Source organism: Alosa alosa, chromosome 19, assembly GCF_017589495.1.
Source record: "Alosa alosa isolate M-15738 ecotype Scorff River chromosome 19, AALO_Geno_1.1, whole genome shotgun sequence".
Lineage (NCBI taxonomy): Eukaryota > Metazoa > Chordata > Actinopteri > Clupeiformes > Clupeidae > Alosa > Alosa alosa.
In genome coordinates, this window is record NC_063207.1 from 1,453,392 (window position 1) to 1,472,635 (window position 19,244).

Consider the following 19,244-nt stretch of genomic DNA (forward strand, 5'->3'; position numbering starts at 1 on the left):
ATGCCATTTCAAACTGTGGAAAAAGGTAACGATAAAGCACATGGATTTGTTTACAAGCTAGCAAAACGGTTAGCATAAGTTCGGCAGACAATGTGGATGTTACAAGGTAAGAAACACGATTTAAACACGGTTTCTTGGTTCTCACTTCTCTTTCCGGGACGGTAGTCTCAATGTTGCAAGGTTGGGTTTCCGCCTGGGGACGCTAGGGGCAGCGGGGAAAGTAACCATTTTCACTGGAACAGGTCATTTAACCATCCAAATGATTTCTAAACGGGTTTATGACGTTGAAATAGTTGCCAAGTTCCCCTTTAATAACTACAGTAATGAGCTGTGTATGCCTTAATAACTACAGTAATGAGCCTTAATAACTACAGTAATGAGCCTTAATAACTACAGTAATGAGCTGTGTATGAATCCTTAATAACTACAGTAATGAGCCTTAATAACTACAGTAATGAGCTGTTTATGAACCCTTAATAACTACAGTAATGAGCTGTGTATGAACCCTTAATAACTACAGTAATGAGCCTTAATAACTACAGTAATTAGCCTTAATAACTACAGTAATGAGATGTGTATGAACCCTTAATAACTACAGTAATGAGCCTTAATAACTACATGAATAACTACAGTAATGAGCTGTTTATGAACTAGGGCTGAAACGATTCATCGAGTTACTCGAATAACTCTATTACAAAAAATGGCAAAAACCCTGCCTCAAGCCGCGTTAAATTCTATACGGCGCAAGGGATCTGAACGTTCCACACGGACCGTTGTTCAGGAAGCACACCACTAGCACGTGAATCGTGATACATTCTGAATCATAGATTATGTCTATGTTCTGAATTAGCTGGCGCGATGGCGGAGTCAAGATGTCCATTAATGGCAGAGAATGTCTAAAGTTTTCAAGTAAAGTTTTGAGATCATTACATACTCAAAATGGAAAAGAACAAGCATCTGAACCGAAAACATGCACTCCATGCTGTTTCACCAAGCGTCAATAAAGTAGGCTATCTATCATCTATCTACGTAGCCTATAGCCTACATTGATGTTGGCTGATTTTAATCACATACTGTATTTGTAGCGATGTCGTGATATAATGTTTAGCTTTTTATGTTTTTAAGTAGTAAACTTATTCACGTTCAATTGCAAGACAGTATGCCTGTTATGTTATGTACGCGTGCACACACACACACACACAGGTTGCTGGGTTACCATAGCAAATAGGCTCACCCCAGAAATTATTTTTTAGTAGCCTAATGGTAACATTATTTGTTAGTAGCCTAATGGTAAATGCTGCAGGTGTAGAAATCTACATAAAACAGATATTTACAATAACTACAGTAATGAGATGTGTATGAACCATTAATAACTACAGTAATGAGATGTGTATGAACCCTTAATAACTACAGTAATGAGATGTGTATGGACTTTTTCTTACCTGCCCCGGCCTATGGAACAGTCAGCCATGATTGGCTGGGACCTGGCAGCACCACTGCGGTCATTGCTTGGGTAGCCAATCCCAGCAGGCTGGGGGTGGGTGTAGTTGGTTTGTGAAGGCCGTGACTGGCTGGGGTGGACCTGCTCCGGGCTGAAGCTGTATATGGGGGAGGGGCCATCATAGACGCCTCTCTGAGGCTGGAGCCTGCTGTATGCCCTACTGAAGACAGACACACAGACACAGACACGCACACACTTACTTATATGTATATGGGGGAGGGGCCATCACAGGTTATAAACCCTTTATATGTATATGGGGGAGGGGCCATCATAGACGCCTCTCTGAGGCTGGAGCTTGCTGTGTGTCCTATGTCCGTGCACGTGTGTGTGTGTGTGTGTGTGTGTGTGTTTGCGTGCATGCGTGTGTGTGTGTGTTTGCGTGTGTGTGTGTGTTTGCGTGCGTGTGTGTGTGTGTGTTTGCATGCGTGCGTGTGTGTTTGCGTGCGTGCGTGCGTGCGTTACCTGTGGAAAGTGCTGGTAGTTTTGAAGCTCGGGGAGGTGCTGAAGCTGTGCATGAAGGGGCTGTTGGGAAAGGGAGCCACCTGCTGGACACACACGGAACTACAGTCAGACAGGCATACAGGACTAGTCACCAATGCAAATGTAAATGTAAATCAGGACAATTCTGGCCCCAGCAGTGGCGCGACTGGCTGGGGCACCTGTACAGTACGCCGGCGACCCGGGTTCGATTCCCGCCCGTGGTCCTTTCCGGATCCCACCCAGACTCTCTCTCCCACTCACTTCCTGTCAGTCTCCACTATCTTATCTAAGTAAAGGCATAGTAAAGCCCAAAAAATATACTTAAAAAAAAAAATTTTTTTTTAAAAAAATCAGGACAATTCTGGCGCAAAATGAACCTAGAGGTTAATAACACATGTGTACCGAGTTCGTCCGTTCTCTGGGATATGTTTTCATGCTAATCGAACGTGACCAGTTTTGCCACAAACCGCTAATTAGCGTTTAACGCTGGTCATCGGGGCTCACGCAAAGTAAAAAGAAATCGCTATTTCTATACCACTAACAAGGCTCAAAATAGCACCACACTTCCATGGTAGCATAATGAGCTCACGTTGCACGACGTTGGACTGGAGCAACGCAAGCTGAACTGTCACGTGACTGTTTTCCCAAGATGGCACCCAGAGCACACAGTGAGCACACAGTGAGGTGAAGCACACACTAACCCGGAGCAGTGAGCTGCCTTGCTACGGGGAGAAGTGAGGGGTTAGGTGCCTTGCTCAAGGGCATTTCTGCCGTTTCTACTGGTCGGGGATCGAACCGGCAACCCTTCGGTTCCAAGCTCGAAGCCCTAACCAGTAGGCCACGTCTGCCCCCAGTCCAAGTTTCCAAGTTTCTCCACAATCAGTGGTCATCTTACTGTAGGCCGCACGTTTTTTGCATCAAATCAGGTTTTGAGGCAGGAGCGATTCTTTGCCATCACTCTGGCCCTGGGCTCACTTTTTCATGGATTGAGGTCTGGACTCTGGCTGGGCCACTTTAAAATGTTGATATTGTTTTAAAATGTTGATATTGTTTCTTGTTCACCATTTATTTCCCACTTTGGCTGGATGTTTCAGATCATTGTCTTGCTTAAAGGTCTGATGCTGGCTTTCCATCTTTCCAGCCTCAAAACCTAGATTGCTGGGGTCTAGAATAATTGTGGAGACATGGTAACTTGATAGGTATTATAAGAACCATTTTGAGAGCTGTAATGGCAAATAAAGATGTTTCCCTTGATTATTCAAAAAGATTATGAATCATTTTCAACATGGCATTTTTCATAAAAATGTTAAAAAAGATTAAAAAAAAGGGTGAAACGAAACACTCAACTCCTGATTCGATGCGCGATTCCTGATTCCTGATTCCTGATTCACATGCAATTTTCTCACCATATGGTTTTTGTGCTACTATGTTTTTTAGCAGTTACACATGTGACGTCCCACAGCCCCCCCATCAACATCCAAATCTCTTCCAGCAGCCTATCAGTTGTAGCCTGTTAGACATTAGACATGTTAGACACCTAGCCCCAGACTCGGCAGCAGACACAAATTCAGGGACGGGCATTACACCTTTCCAGGGGGGGCACGGGAACTTAAATTGATCATGGTAGTTTAAGCTGACACTTGAGAAAACATTCTAATATGAAAATGTAGATGCAATTGTTGTAAAATGGTGCAGCTCCTTTAAGAAAGCACCGTGTGCAGGGATGGAGAGAGAGAAAGCGAGAGGGGACATGTGTGTTAGAACTGAGATGCGTGTGGAAAAAGTAGACGTGCTGTTGAGACTGGAGCGAGTCATATTCAAAATAATGCAAAAATAAATCCGCAGATAAAAACAATATCCTTGTTCATTTGCTAACCACTTTCAGATAGAGTGTTAGGGAGTTAGCCACGGAGTTACTGATAACTTCGGCCCTGGAGCGGTAACAAGCTCTATGTTCTCCGACTAGGTCAGAAAAAAAAAAAAACAGTAAAGGTTAACGCTATCAAACAAACCCAGAAACTACTAGGCATACTTCTACTAACTACGATACGAGACATAGCCTATCTGCGAGCCGATAAGCCATATTTGTCATCGGATGACAGGGGTTAGTGCAGAAGTGAAGTAGACTGCCACTAAAACCTCCTCTCCATTTAGGTGATAGCTGGGCAGTTTTATTTGCTACTTGCTATATTGACAAACTTATAATAGGCCCTCATTTAATTAGGATGGGATTGGGGAAGTGAGGTTGGTTGGTGCAGGCACAGATGACTTCCAGGACGGGCCTGGCCCCCCCAAAGCCCCCCCATGCCGCCGGGACTGCCTAGCCCCCCCATCAACGGCCAAATCTCTCCCAGTGGCCTATCAACTAAATACATTGATGGGGCTGGGTTACTTCACATGGGTAACACATAAACACATTGATGGGGCTGGGTAACTGCACATGGGTAACAAATAAACACATTGATTGGGCTGGGTAACTGCACATGTGTAATAAATAAACACATTGATGGGGCTGGCTAACTGCACATGTGTAACAAAAAAACACATTGATGGGGCTGGGTGTGTGTGTGTGTGTGTAATAAACATAGTAGGACAAATGTCAGCACAATCAGCACAAACAACTGGGTTTACGTTTGGACACTGATGGGCCGGGTGATGCCCAGCATAACGCTATACTAATCATATCGATAATAGCACACTAATCATATCGATAACGCTATACTAATCATATCGATAACGCCACACTAATCATATCGATAACGCTATACTAATCATATCGATAATAGCACACTAATTCTATTGATAACGGCACACTAAATCATATCGTTAATGCCACACTAATCTTTCTTAAACTTAAAAGTAGAAATTAACAGTTTATCAAAACAGTTTAAGTAAGGTAAGTTACAGTGTCCAGGCAACACAACTGAATAATGATGCCCAGTTCAGCAGGACTAGTTATGAGGCCTACCGCAAAAAATACATGAAAGTCACTGATCACAGACTTATATTTGTTTATTGTTATGCTTCATTTTTGATTAGCATTAGTCTATGGAGGGCGCTGGATAGCAACATCACCTCAACATACGGGGTAGTAGCAAAGACACTTGCTAAGATTACTAAGTAGAACAATAATTTAAAACTGTGTGTGTGTGTGTGTGTGTGTGTGTGTGTGTGTGTGTGTGTGCTCACCAGTGCAGTGTGTGTGTGTGGGATGATTGCGTAGTAGGGAAACTGCTGGGCTGGCGTAGGAGGCGGGGTTTGAACCGGAGGGAGGAGGAAAGGTGAGAATCTGGGCGGGGTGTATACAGGCCCCACCCCCGCTGTCTGGAAGCCATTCTTTGGCAGAAGGGAGCCGAAGGTCATAGACTTTGCTTTGATGCGTGTCTATACACACACACACACACACACACACACACACACACACACATACATACATATTACACACACATTACACACACACACACATGTGTGTGTGTGTGTGAGTGTGTGTGTGTAAGTGAGTGAGTATGTGTGTGAGTGAGTATGTGTGTGTGTGTGTGTGTGTGTGTGTATGCTGCATGTGTGTGTGTGTGTGTGTGTGTATGTGTGTGTGTGAGTATCTGTGTGTGTGTATGTGTGTGTGTGTGTATGTGTGTGTGTGTGTGAGTATGTGTGTGTGTGTGTATGTGTGTGTGTGTGTATGATGTGTGTGTGTGTGTGTGTGTGAGTATGTGTGTGTGTGAGTATGTGTGAGTGTGTGTGTGTGTGTGTGAGTATGTGTGTGTGTGTGAGTATGTGTGTGTGTGAGTATGTGTGAGTGAGTGAGTGAGTGATGTATGTGTGTGTGTGTGTGTGTGTGTGTGTGTGTGTGTAAGTGTTAGGGGTTTCACTAGTGATTTTCACTAGCTGACTAGTTTTCCATAATAGTAGTCGACTAGTCATTAATTTAATTATGTATTAAGTTGACGCGTTAGTTGATGTTAAGGAAGACATTTCAATTAGTCATCTTTATGTGGCTGATGTTTACTTCCGTGGTCACGGCAATCACACGCTGCTTTCCTCTCTCTCTGTCTTATGGGGTTGTAGCCCTTCAAATCACACGCTGCTTTCCTCTCTCTCTGTCTTATGGGGTTGTAGCCCTTCAAATCACACGCTGCTTTCCTCTCTCTCTGTCTTATGGGGTTGTAGCCCTTCAAATCACACGCTGCTTTCCTCTCTCTCTGTCTTATGGGGTTGTAGCCCTTCAAATCACACGCTGCTTTCCTCTCTCTCTGTCTTATGGGGAAAGCCCTTCAAATGGACTTTCTCTCTCTGTCTTATGGGTTGTAGCCTTCAAATTCTGCTTTCCTCTCTGATTCCAAACCTTCAAATCACACGCTTTCCTCTCTCTCTGTCTTATGGGGTTGTAGCCCTTCAAATCAACTTTCCTCTCTCTCTGTCTTATGGGGTTGGAATAAAGAATGGAGGTCGTAACTTTCTGGTCCAAATGATTCCAAACCTCCAAATAATTGTAAAACAAGACGGAATAAACAAACGTTGGGAATATATACGGAACCTTTTATAAATTGGCCTCTGTGGAATATAGCACAGGCTTGCACAGAATCAAATGGAGTCCTGCTACTAGAGACCTTTTCCTTATTATTGTCTTCCGGGAGTTTTTTTAGGCTTTACATTTGCAGATTAATTGTTTTTGGGACTTAAAGTGTACGTACGTACAGTTAGGAACAATTAGGGATGTTTGTCTCCCAGTGTGACCAACTGAGCCACCAAAACAAGGATATTAACACATCTGTAGGAGCAGATCAGGCAGTGTGCCGAGAGACCTGACCAATAGCCATCATTGGAACATGACCTGACCAATAGCCGCAATTGGAACATGACCTGACCAATAGCCATCATTGGAACATGACCTGACCAATAGCCATCATTGGACCATTAAACCACACAATGATCCACAACATACAGCCAAACAAGGCAAGACATTGTTATTAACAGACATTAAATGGTCATTAACTGGCTGAAATAGCCAGATAACCTTTTGATAATGTTGCTAGATGGGGAAATTGTGTTGACTACTACTTAACTACAGCGCCAACTAGTGGTTGTAATTGTCAACTGGCAACTAATTGATGAAACCCCTAGTGTGTGTATGTGTGTGTGTGTGCGTGTGCATGCGTGTGTGCAAGAGTCTGTGTGTGAGTGTGTTTGTGTGCGCGTGAGTGTGAGTGTGTGTGAGAGTGTATGTATGTGTGTGTGTGTGTGTGAGTGTGTGTGTGTGTGTATGTAACTTGCCTTGATGGGTTTCCCCTGGAAAGTTTTCACTTCCTCTCTGAGGTACTGGTATGCCTAAAATCACACACACACACACACACACACACACACACACACAGGTATGCCTAAAATCCCACACACACACACACACATCACACATCTTGGCAGAGGGCAGCAAATGTGTTAGTGTACTTAACACAACACACAGATGAACATCAGAGAGAGAGAGAGAGAGAGAGAGAGAGAGAGAGAGAGAGAGAGAGAGAGTGTCTGTGTGTGTGTGTGTGTGTGTGTGTACCTGCTGTGCAGCAGCCTCTGTTTGGAAAGTGATGAACCAGTTGTCATTGTAGGCAAACTCACAGCTGACGAACTTGGGCAGATTCCCAGACTGAAACAGGGCCTCAACCTCCTGAACAACACACACACACACACACACACACACACTGGTCTCACCTGTAGGAGGATGGCGTGTGTATATGTGCGAGCGTACGTGTGTGTGTGTGTGTGTGTGTGTGTGTGTGTGTGTTCACCTGTACTGGTGTGTGTGTGTGTGTATGTGTGTGTGTGTGTGTGTGTGTGTGTATGGATGACGTGTGTGTGTGTGTGGATGTGTGTGTGTATGGATGACGGTGTGTGTGTGTGTGTGTGTGTGGTATGGATGTGTGTGTGTGTGTGGATGACGTGGTGTGTGTGTGTGTGTGTGTGTGTGTATGGATGTGTGTGTGTGTGTGTGTGTGTGTGGATGGATGTGTGTGTGTGTGTGATGGATGTGTGTGTGTGTGTGTGTGTGTGTGTGGATCTGTGTGTGTGTGTGGATGTGTGTGTGTGTGTGGTGACGTGTGTGTGTGTGTGTGTGTGTGTGTGTGTATGGATGTGTGTGTGTGTGTGTGTGTATGGATGATGATGTGTGTGTGTGTGTGTTCACCTGTACTGGTGTGCTTTCAGGTATCTCTCTGAGGATGACGATGCAGCGGTTCTGATTGGGTCTCACCCGCTCTCCACTCTCATCCACCTGCAACTGAGGGAGCACACACACACACACACACACACACACAAACGTTAGTGTACACACACACACACACACACACCACGTTAGTGTACACACACACACACACACAACGTTAGTGTACACACACACACACAACGTTAGTGTACACACACACACACACACACACACCACGTTAGTGTACACACACACACAACGTTAGTGTACACACACACACACACCACATTAGTGTACACACACACACACACACACACACACACACACACACACACACACACACACACACACACACACACACACTGGAGCCCAGAATAGGAGAATAACACACACACACACACACACTGGAGCCCAGAATAAGAGAATAACACACACACACTTACATCTGAGGATGTTCACAATTAGCCTCATGTCCGTGCTAATGTTCTTGATGTGGTGGAGATTCGCCACAGTAGCGATAGGAACATACTGATCACTGTCCATCTGGGAGACCAGGTACATGTCTCTGGACAGGTTCTCACTGTGCACACACACACACACGCACGCACGCGCACACACACACACACAAACACACACAAACACAAATAGAGGTCGGCATATAAACACATTATCTTTAAGTAAAATAATACAAACAATAATCCCAGACTGTGTGTGTGTGCGCGTGTGGCGTATGTGTGTGTGTTTGCGTGTCCGTGTGTCTTACCGTGACATACAAAACTGTAGCATTTTCGTCAGATTTTCTCTCTGGTCACTTTCATCTCTCTGAAGCTCCTTCTCTGTAGGCACACACACACACACACAAAGCACACACACAAACACACTGTTAGTAGTGTAATCTGACCAGTGTAGTGATCCTAGAAGTAGTGAATTAGTCTGTATGACCCATAAGATGAAATCATGTCAGGTGAGATCAAGAAATGAAAAGAGTCTGTACACTCACGACTGCAAAACCTTTCCAACACCTGCATGGAGACAGGCGTAGACGTAAATCATTGGCCCAGCGTAACCAATCACATTGATCAGAGATTCCCATTGGTCCTGCCTAACCAATCACATTGATCAGAGATTCCTATTGGTCCAGCCTAACCAATCACATTGATCAGAGATTCCTATTGGTCCAGCCTAACCAATCACATTGATCAGAGATTCCCATTGGTCCTGCCTAACCAATCACATTGATCAGAGATTCCTAACGTTATTTCCTACTTCACCTAAACTTTACAAACTGACACTAAACAGCATCGTCAGTCAGGAAACAATGTATGTGGGTCTACCCTTGCTGTAAACAAATGTACACATTCTTCTGACTGCAATTGTTGATGTTTGCAGGCGTTGCTACAACCACAGACACTTGTTAATGTTTGCAGGCGTTGCTACTACCATTTACCACAGCCACTTTTTTCATGATTTCACTTTTTTCATGAACTATAGTCACCCCTTTCACTGACTGGGCAGGTAATCTGGCAACCGATGCAAACGTTAGTGAACTATGGTCTTCCAGACTAGTATCTCACTGAAAGATGACCTCCTGATGACCTCCGCTGGCTCTCCCTCCCTCCTCATCCTTCTGGACGAATCAGCTGCATTTGATACAGTTGCCCATGGCAACCATGGCATTCTATTAAACCGACCCCCCCACACCATTGGACTCCGACACCGCCCTCATCTGGTTCAAGTCATATGTCACCGATCGAACAGAATACATCTCTCTTGGTCACTCCAAATCCAAAATCCAAATCACACACAGTCACCTGCCGGTCCCCCAGGGGTACTTGGCCCCATCCCCATCCTCTTCATCCTCTACCCTTGGACAAGTCATCAGCCACCATGGGATTTTATTTCACTGTTATGCTGATAATGGAGTTCCTGTGCCAACCACGAGCCTTAAGGACATAAGGGGGCGCTAAGGAGTCCCTGACCGTTTCTCAAAGTAAAGGATGGGTCCTTCAAAGCTGCTCATCAAATCTCGCCAAGCACTAGGGTTGGGCACCGAAATATGGTTCTAATATGGCACCGGTGCCGACGCAAACGGTAGTAACTGCATCGAATAATAACGTGGATTTCGGTGCCCAAGTAGCTTTAAAGCGATATCACGAGCTCCTGTCAAAATCTAGCAGTGGGCCTAACTACACACAAGCAAAAGGCTACGAAACAACATCAACAGTATAGCCTACTTTACACAATATCCTCGCTAATGCGCTAACTGGCATTTATTTCAAATGTTATCAGCAAAGTTGTAGGTGAAAACTTTATTTTACAGTGTGTTCTGAACAACATAATGGCATGATATTAATCTTTCATGTGCATGAGGCACATATAGGATCACAATGAATATGAAGATCATGTTAAAAGTTAGCTGGCAAAAACATAAATATGTAGGTTACATACCTGATGTCACTGAGCTGTGAAAGAGGCTACGAAACCATCTGTACGTTATCACTAATTAAACTCAGCTGACTGGTGTTAGTGCATAGCCATAGTTGCTGTTAAAATGCCTACTAGCGCTGGGAATCTAAATACTTCAACACCGACATGTAGCCTGATATGTTCAAAACTATTGCGTGTTATGGGGGAAGCATTTGGGAACACACTGAATTAACTGGAAAGTAGAGTCCCTGTTAGAATAGCTTGCTTGCAAATGCCGTTGTCCATGACTGGCAGTTCTATGGCAAGCGGTTTTAACATACCTTATGGCAAACTGCCCACACTGGGTAAACTTGAAAGCAGAGCTTACTTGTGTGTGCATCCATAGCAAGCTGTTTTAACATTTAAATGTATTATGCGTAAGAGCAATGAGATATTGATAGTAAATTGAATATAACAGTTGTGAAATGATCATGTTCAAATTTGTCTTATCAATAAAAAAAGCAATTCATGCTTTAGAACATTTTATTGTAAAAACAAAGTACCGGTTCAGGCACCGTTTTAAAAGTATCGATTTAGCACTGGTATCGGATAAAACCCAAACGATACCCAACCCTACCAAGCACTGTTCCAATGTCAAGACTGCTTTAAAATTCTATCAAGTACTGAGTCCTTCGTTCGGAGATTTTCGAGGATGCATGAGTGTATCCTCTGCGTGCTTGGAACACCCACAATCCCAGCGCATTATGATTTTTAATAATGCACCTGCAGCTTCCTGCACACTCGCTAGCCTGTTCCATTGTGTGTTTTCCCGTATGCTAAGAAGAAGCCTTGCCTCGTCTTTGAAGGATTCGACTCGGCAGGACTCGTTCTACCAAGCATGAATCCTTGACTTTGAGAAAAGCCCCCTGTCCCTTGGTGTCAACCATGAGACTCCATGACATAAGGGGGCGCTAGGGAGTCCCTGTCCCTCGGTGCCAACCACGAGACTCCATGACATAAGGGGGCGCTAGGGAGTCCCTGTCCCTCAGTGTCAACCACGAGACTCCATGACATAAGGGGGCGCTAGGTAGTCCCTGTCCCTTGGCCACAGTCGGGACCAAGCCTTCGTCCACGAGTGAATTATATGACACCTATTGGGCATGTCAATCACTCATGGGAACCACTTAAAAATGGCAAAGTACTGCAAGCAAGTTGGGACAAAGTACTTATTGCACCTCCGGTGCTCAGGCCCTAATGATGGTCTTTGCCGTAATGTCCACGTTTTTAAACTAACAAGAACGTTGGTTCTCCTTCATGAGCATGAAACAGACACCAGCTGGACGTCAATAACATGAGCGTAAGCAGAGACTTTCTAATGTGGAGACACAGCACTCAAAAAATACTCCATAGAAATGCATGGGGCTAGTTTGTCATGCCAATATGGCCGTTGTCTACACATATCCCACCCTTCCTCGCAAAGCGTCGACATGTGAATACATTGAGCCAATCATGTGGTGTGATGTGAATACATTGAGCCAATCATATGATGTGTTGTGAAGACATCGTGCCAATCATCTGTTGTGATCTCGCCCGCTGGAGCAAGATTGGTGTCGTGAAGCCTTAGCGACGCGCGCAGTTCGACCCAAAGACTGTGCCCGATGAGTGCCCATAAAACGTTGGTATATGGCCACCGAGTGGAGGGACTTGCCTAAAAGGACTTTGCCGTAAGTCAGTCATGGACTCATGGAGTCATTTGCCAAGGTCGCCTAAGCAGCACGGGGGCAGGCATCATCAAGTGAGGTGTGGTCAGGCATCATAATCAGGCGAGGTCAGGCATCATAATCAGGTGAGGTCAGGTGTGGTCAGGCATAGTCAGGTAATAATAATAATAATAATAATAATAAGCTTTATTTGTATAGCACCTTTCATACACAGAATGCAGCTCAAAGTGCGGTGTGGTCAGGCATAGTCAGGTAATAATAATAATAATAATAATAAGCTTTATTTGTATAGCACCTTTCATACACAGAATGCAGCTCAAAGTGCGGTGTGGTCAGGCATAGTCATGTGAGGTCAGGCATAGTCAGGTGTGGTCAGGCATAGTCATGTGAGGTCAGGCATAGTCATTTGAGGTCATGTGAGGTCAGGCATAGTCAGGTGTGGTCAGGCATAGTCATGTGAGGTCAGGTGAGGTCAGGCATAGTCATGTGAGGTCAGGCATAGTCATGTGAGGTCAGGTGAGGTCAGGCATAGTCATGTGAGGTCAGGCATAGTCAGGTGTGGTCAGGCATAATCATGTGAGGTCATGTGAGGTCAGGCATAATCAGGTGAGGCCATGTGAGGTCAGGCATAGTCAGGTGAGGTCATGTGAGGTCAGGCATAGTCAGGTGAGGTCATGTGTAGTCAGGCATAGTCATGTGAGGTCAGGTGAGGTCAGGCATAGTCAGGTGTGGTCAGGCATAATCATGTGAGGTCATGTGAGGTCAGGCATAATCAGGTGAGGTCATGTGAGGTCAGGCATAGTCATGTGAGGTCAGGCATAATCAGGTGAGGTCATGTGAGGTCAGGCATAGTCATGTGAGGTCAGGCAGTCAGATGCGGTGACTCACCACTCTGCGCACTCTCCTTTTTGTCCTTGTGCTCCGGACTCATGGGGACGAGGCTTTGTGACATCACGGCGGCCATGTTGGCTTCCTGCATCACAGTGGGATGAGCTTCGGCCTGAGCCAATGACTGCATCTCAAATACACCCCCATCATCAAGCTCATCACCTGTTCACACACATACACACACACACTCTCATCACCTAGAGAAGGAAAAGAGGAGAGAAGAGGAGAAGAGAGAAAGCTTGAAATAAGGAGCAGAGGAGAGGAGAGGAAAGGAGGAGAAGAGAAAGAGTGGAGGAGGAGGAGAGGAGAGAAGAGGAAAGGAGGAGAGGAGAAGAGAGAGGAGGAGGAGGAGAGAAAGAGAGGAGGGAGGAGAGAAGAGAAGAGGAAAGGAGGAGAGGAGAAAGAGTGGAGGAGGAGGAGAGGAGTGGAGGAGGAGCAGAGAAGAGAAGAGGAAAGGAGGAGAGGAAGAAGGAGGAGGAGAGAGAAGAGAAGAGGAAAGGAGGAGAGGAGAAAGAGAGTGGAGGAGGAGGAGGAGAGAAGAGAAGAGGAAAGGAGGAGAAGAGAAAGAGAGTGGAGGAGGAGCAGAGGAGAGAAGAGGAAAGGAGGAGAGGAGAAAGAGTGGAGGAGGAGGAGAGGAGAGAAGAGGAAAGGAGGAGAGAAAGAGTGGAGGAGGAGGAGAGGAGAGAAGAGGAAAGGAGGAGAGAAAGAGTGGAGGAGGAGGAGAGGAGAGAAGAGGAAAGGAGGAGAGGAGGAAAGAGGAGAGAGGAGGAGGAGGAGGAGAGAAGAGGAAAGGAGGAGAGGAGAAAGAGTGGAGGAGGAGGAGAGAAGAGGAAAGGAGGAGAGGAGAGAAGAGGAAAGGAGGAGAGGAGAAAGAGTGGAGGAGGAGGAGAGGAGAGAAGAGGAAAGGAGGAGAGGAGAAGAGAGTGGAGGGAGGAGGAGGAGGAGAAGAAGAGGAAAGGAGGAGGAGAGAGAGAAGAGGAAAGGAGGAGAGAAGAGAAGAGGAAAGGAGGAGAAGAGAAAGAGAGTGGAGGAGGAGGAGAGAAGAGGAAAGGAGGAGAGGAGAAAGAGAGTGGAGGAGGAGCAGAGGAGAGACTAGCACATCTCATGAAAGAGAGGAGCGGTGGAATAGCACATCTCAGGAAAGAGAATCTGACCTCTGACCCGGTCCTGGGAGGAGTCCTTGGACTGCTCGAGCTCTGATTGGACAGCCGAGGAGGGGGTGGTCTCAGGTGTGTCCAGACTAGGTGTGTGACTGATCCATGCTTTAGCATCGTGGTTCAGCTCAGGCAACTTGGGAGGCTCCTGAGTGAGAGACAGACAGACAGACAGACAGACAGACAGACAGACAGGCAGACAGGCAGACAGGGACACAGGTAGACAGGCAGACAGACAGACAGGCAGGGACACAGGCAGAACAGACAGAAAGACAGTGTGTGAGTGGGGCAAGAGACAGACAGACAGATAGGCAGACAATGTGTAAGTGTGTGAGTGCGTGAGTTTGTGTGTGTGAGTGTGAGTGTGAGTGTATGTATGTGTGAGTGTGAGTGTGAGTGTATGTGTGTGTGTGTGTGTGTGTGTGTGTGTGTGTGTATGTATGTGTGCATGTATGTGTGTGTGTGTGTGTGTGTGTGTGTGTGTTGTGTGTGTGTGTGTGTAGTGTGTGTGTGTGTTGGTGTGTGTGTGTGTTGGTGTGTGTGTGTGTCTGTGTGTGTGTGTGTGTGTGTGTGGGGGGGCTCACCAGAGGGGCAGTGTGTGTGTCGTTTGGGTTGGGCAGCACTGGAGGTTCAGCAATGGCTTTGGTGTCCTGATCAGAAGTCATGAGCCACGACTGCCCTGTTCACCACACACACACACACACACACACACACACAGAGAATATAGCCCAAATATATCACTTCTTGAACTGCTTTGAAGGTCATTGTATTTCATAGCTCTACACTAAGGTCTACACCTTTACTCAAGTCTGCACCCTACACCCTTACTCAAGCCTACACCCTACACCCTTACTCAAGCCTACACCCTACACCCTTACTCAAGCCTACACCCCTTACTCAAGCCTACACCCTACACCCTTACTCAAGCCCTTACTCAAGCCTACACCCTACACCCTTACTCAAGCCTACACCCTTACTCAAGTCTACATGATTACTCAAGTCTGCACCCTACACCCTTACTCAAGCCTACACCCTTACTACACCCTACACCCTTACTCAAGCCTACACCCTACACCCTTACTCAAGCCTACACCCTACACCCTTACTCAAGCCTACACCCTTACTCAAGCCTACACCCTACACCCTTACTCAAGTCTACACTCTTACTCAAGTCTACACCCTTACTCAAGTCTACACTCTTACTCAAGTCTACATCCTTACTCAAGTCTACATGATTACTCAAGTCTGCACCCTACACCCTTACTCAAGCCCTTACTCAAGCCTACACCCTACACCCTTACTCAAGCCTACACCCTACACCCTTACTCAAGCCTACACACCTTACACACCCCTTACTCACCCCCTCAAGCCTACACCCTACACCCTTACTCAAGTCTACACTCTTACTCAAGTCTACACCCTTACTCAAGTCTACATGATTACTCAAGTCTGCACCCTACACCCTTACTCAAGCCTACACCCTACACCCTTACTCAAGCCTACACCCCTTACTCAAGTCTACACACCCTTACTCAAGTCTACACTCTTACTCAAGTCTACACCCTTACTCAAGTCTACATGATTACTCAAGTCTGCACCCTACACCCTTCAGGGCTCTACAGTGCGCCCATTTCACTTGCACATGTGAGTAAAAATAATGGTGTGCGAGTGCAAATAAATATGTAGGCGCACTGGTGCCAATGACTTCTAACCAAGTCAATGTTTGTGTACAAAATAAACCGAAACATCGCAAAACATTACTGGGTGCGAACCATAAAATCATGTTGCCAATGCAGCATAAAAACTACACCTCCCATCAATGTTAGCAGTTTCACGTTGTGACTCGCTAGTTGCTTCTAACAAATTCAAGGGTCGCAGAAAAAGTGGAAAGTTAGACTAGCCAGCCAAGATGCAAAGTAGAACTAATTTCTTCAATCCACCGAATTCATCGGATATATGAGGAACAGAATGAGATTCTGAGAATGCAGTGAGAGAAGGAAAAGGTAACATGCCTTTTAACCCAGTTGATGTATTGGCTGCAATATGAAAAATATAGCTGTAGCGAACAGGCACAAAAGGGCACAAAAGTAACCTCACGTTTCCTTCAAAGGTAGAACGCTACAGACAACTCCAGGCTTCCATCCATGCTTGTTTGGTTTACACCGAATACAAGATGAAGTGCAAAACGAAGGTATGCATACCATTTGCCTACTGCCCCCATCAATGCAGATATTTTCAATAAATATAAATATCATTGATTAGACTATGTTGGGTTTTGGTAGAAGAGAAAATTCATGATTTTAGTAGTATGCATATGAATGGACATAGACTCTAGTATGCATATGACCATAGACTCTAGTATGCATATGAATGGAGAGAGACTCGTATGCATGTGAGTGAACATAGACTCTAGTATGCATATATATGAACATAGACTCTAGTATGCATATATATGAACATAGACTCTAGTATGCATATGAACATAGACACTAGTCTGCATATGAACATAGACTCTAGTATGCATATGAACATAGACTCTAGTATGCATGTGAGTGAACATAGACTCTAGTATGCATATATATTAACATAGACTCTAGTATGCATATATATGAACATAGACACTAGTCTGCATATGAACATAGACTCTAGTATGCATATGAATGGAGAGAGACTCGTATGCATGTGAGTGAACATAGACTCTAGTATGCATATATATTAACATAGACTCTAGTATGCATATATATGAACATAGACTCTAGTATGCATATGAACATAGACACTAGTCTGCATATGAACATAGACTCTAGTATGCATATGAACATAGACTCTAGTATGCATGTGAGTGAACATAGACTCTAGTATGCATATATATGAACATAGACACTAGTCTGCATATGAACATAGACTCTAGTATGCATATGAACATAGACTCTAGTATGCATGTGAGTGAACATAGACTCTAGTATGCATATGAACATAGACTCTAGTATGCATGTGAGTGAACATAGACTCTAGTATGCATGTGAGTGAACATAGACTCTAGTATGCATATATATTAACATAGACTCTAGTATGCATATATATGAACATAGACTCTAGTATGCATATGAACATAGACTCTAGTATGCATGTGAGTGAACATAGACTCTAGTATGCATATGAATGGAGAGAGACTCTAGTATCCATATGAGGTGGAATTACTTGTGCTAAATGAGTTTTGAATTTGAGCTATAGGGACCAATTTTAATGCAGAAAAGCTTTAATAAGCAATACAGCCGATGGACTTTGAAATAGAAAAAAACCACCCATTTTCTACGATGGAATTGCTCATAGGGGGTGTCATATGAAAGAAGGTATCCATATGTGGTGGAATTTCTCACGCCTAATGAGTTTTTAGCTATATGGACCCATTTTAGTTCTGAAAGGCTTATAATCTGACCCCCCGCCCGTTCGTCTGCTACTGGCAAATGACTGTCATCGCGGAAATCACTGCCCCCTGGCGGTAGAAAATTACAATATTTAAGGTGGAATAGAAACTTAACTCATTTTCAATTTCATTTCACTTATAGAGTGCCAAAACATTATGTCTCATGGCGCTTTACAGAGTGTTAAAACATTCAGAGAGAGTCCATGAGTAACAAGGGCGAGGAAAAACTCCCTAGAATTGGAGATACATATAGGAAGAAACCTCGAGCAGATCCACGATTCAAGGGCCTGACGCATCTGCGGGAGAATTGCATCAAAACACTCGATAACGGGCTGCTGAGTGAGCGAGCCCACCCTTGACCCATGCAACACAGCTTTTAAAGAGCTGGCTTGTTGTGTTAAGTCATCTCAATAGGATTGGCTAGCTGACCATCCCCTAGCTGACAAGTTTCATCATGTTACCTCGCAAACCAGGTGAAATGCCAAGCCGACGACTTTGAGCTCCTGAAAACAAGGTTTTTTTCTTGTTAATAAAAGACAACAGCGTGATATCTAACTTCCGGCTAGTCCGCCAATGAAATGAGTCTGCTACTCACCTCTCAACTCTGCACAACACCTGCAGCGAAGTCAGGTACGGGGCCCTGAAGATGCGCGTCCTGATAGCAGGTTCTCGCAGTAGTTTCCCCCGGACGGGAGAGAGCGACGCGGATAGCTCTACTGTGTCCCGGAAAGCACACTTTAACACACATACACACACAAACTGGGTGAACTCCTGTGTGTGACGATGCTGGTAGAAGAGTCCGTGCTCAATCACTTGAGTAACTTTATGCGGTAAATTTCCACATTAATCCTCCTAAAGGCGTAACGTTGGTTAGCGGCGTCTGCTGAAACTGCCCCGAGAGTATGCGACGGGAACGAAGTTAATCTGTGGTAACTAACGTTGTCCGGTAACATTAAGTCTATCGGTATCACCGAGTTATCCCCGAGTTGCCTGTCGTCTGCCTAGGATAGTGGTGGGGGATGGAAGATACTGCAAGCCTAGCACGCAGCAAGCCAGCCACGACAGAAACACCCGTCTCCCGGTACGGTACCGTAAACGGCTAGCGGTAGCCTGAGCCACTTGGCATGAACTTGTACTCGTGACGTGATATCTTTACAAGAGGTTGTGTGGAGCTCGTGAGGATGATATGGCAATCCTAAAAAGGCGTGACGCCCATGGCATGTGAAAAAGTTATGGAAGCTGATAACCAAATCCCTTGAAACTCGTATAGGCCTACATTCCGAACATACTTTTATTCTGATTTAAAAAAAAATGACCATCACATTTGATTTTACTCGACAACTTTTGTATCATTTATGTTTTATCTTAATAAACGTTGCAGAGAGAGATAAATAGTTATTATGAATAAAGTATTTCGAAATTAAATAAGTAAATTAATACATATTTTAAATGAGAATTTAAAAGAAGTGTTTAT

At 44.9% G+C, this 19,244-nt stretch overlaps 1 protein-coding gene across 7 annotated transcripts in view; it reads right to left on the reverse strand.

Annotated features, from left to right (window-relative positions):
• Positions 1-19,106, reverse strand: part of LOC125284718 (la-related protein 4B-like) — a 35,735-nt gene extending 16,629 nt beyond the window's left edge. The window contains exons 1-13 of one of the 7 annotated variants that reach the window (XM_048228820.1): positions 18,366-19,104; positions 18,232-18,273; positions 14,928-15,022; positions 14,344-14,491; positions 13,190-13,351; positions 8,938-9,010; positions 8,618-8,754; positions 8,157-8,260; positions 7,530-7,640; positions 7,253-7,306; positions 5,171-5,365; positions 1,964-2,046; positions 1,443-1,661 (exon numbers count right to left, since the gene is read on the reverse strand). In XM_048228820.1, the coding sequence (XP_048084777.1) occupies positions 1,443-1,661; positions 1,964-2,046; positions 5,171-5,365; positions 7,253-7,306; positions 7,530-7,640; positions 8,157-8,260; positions 8,618-8,754; positions 8,938-9,010; positions 13,190-13,351; positions 14,344-14,491; positions 14,928-15,008 (1,367 nt within the window). In that variant the 5' untranslated portion in view covers positions 15,009-15,022; positions 18,232-18,273; positions 18,366-19,104. Of the gene's footprint in view, positions 1-1,442; positions 1,662-1,963; positions 2,047-5,170; positions 5,366-7,252; positions 7,307-7,529; positions 7,641-8,156; positions 8,261-8,617; positions 8,755-8,937; positions 9,011-13,189; positions 13,352-14,343; positions 14,492-14,927; positions 15,023-18,231; positions 18,274-18,365 lie in introns of all 7 variants that reach the window. The other 6 variants (XM_048228825.1, XM_048228823.1, XM_048228821.1 and 3 more) reach the window with 6 other exon arrangements.
• Positions 19,107-19,244: the final 138 nt, after the last annotated feature.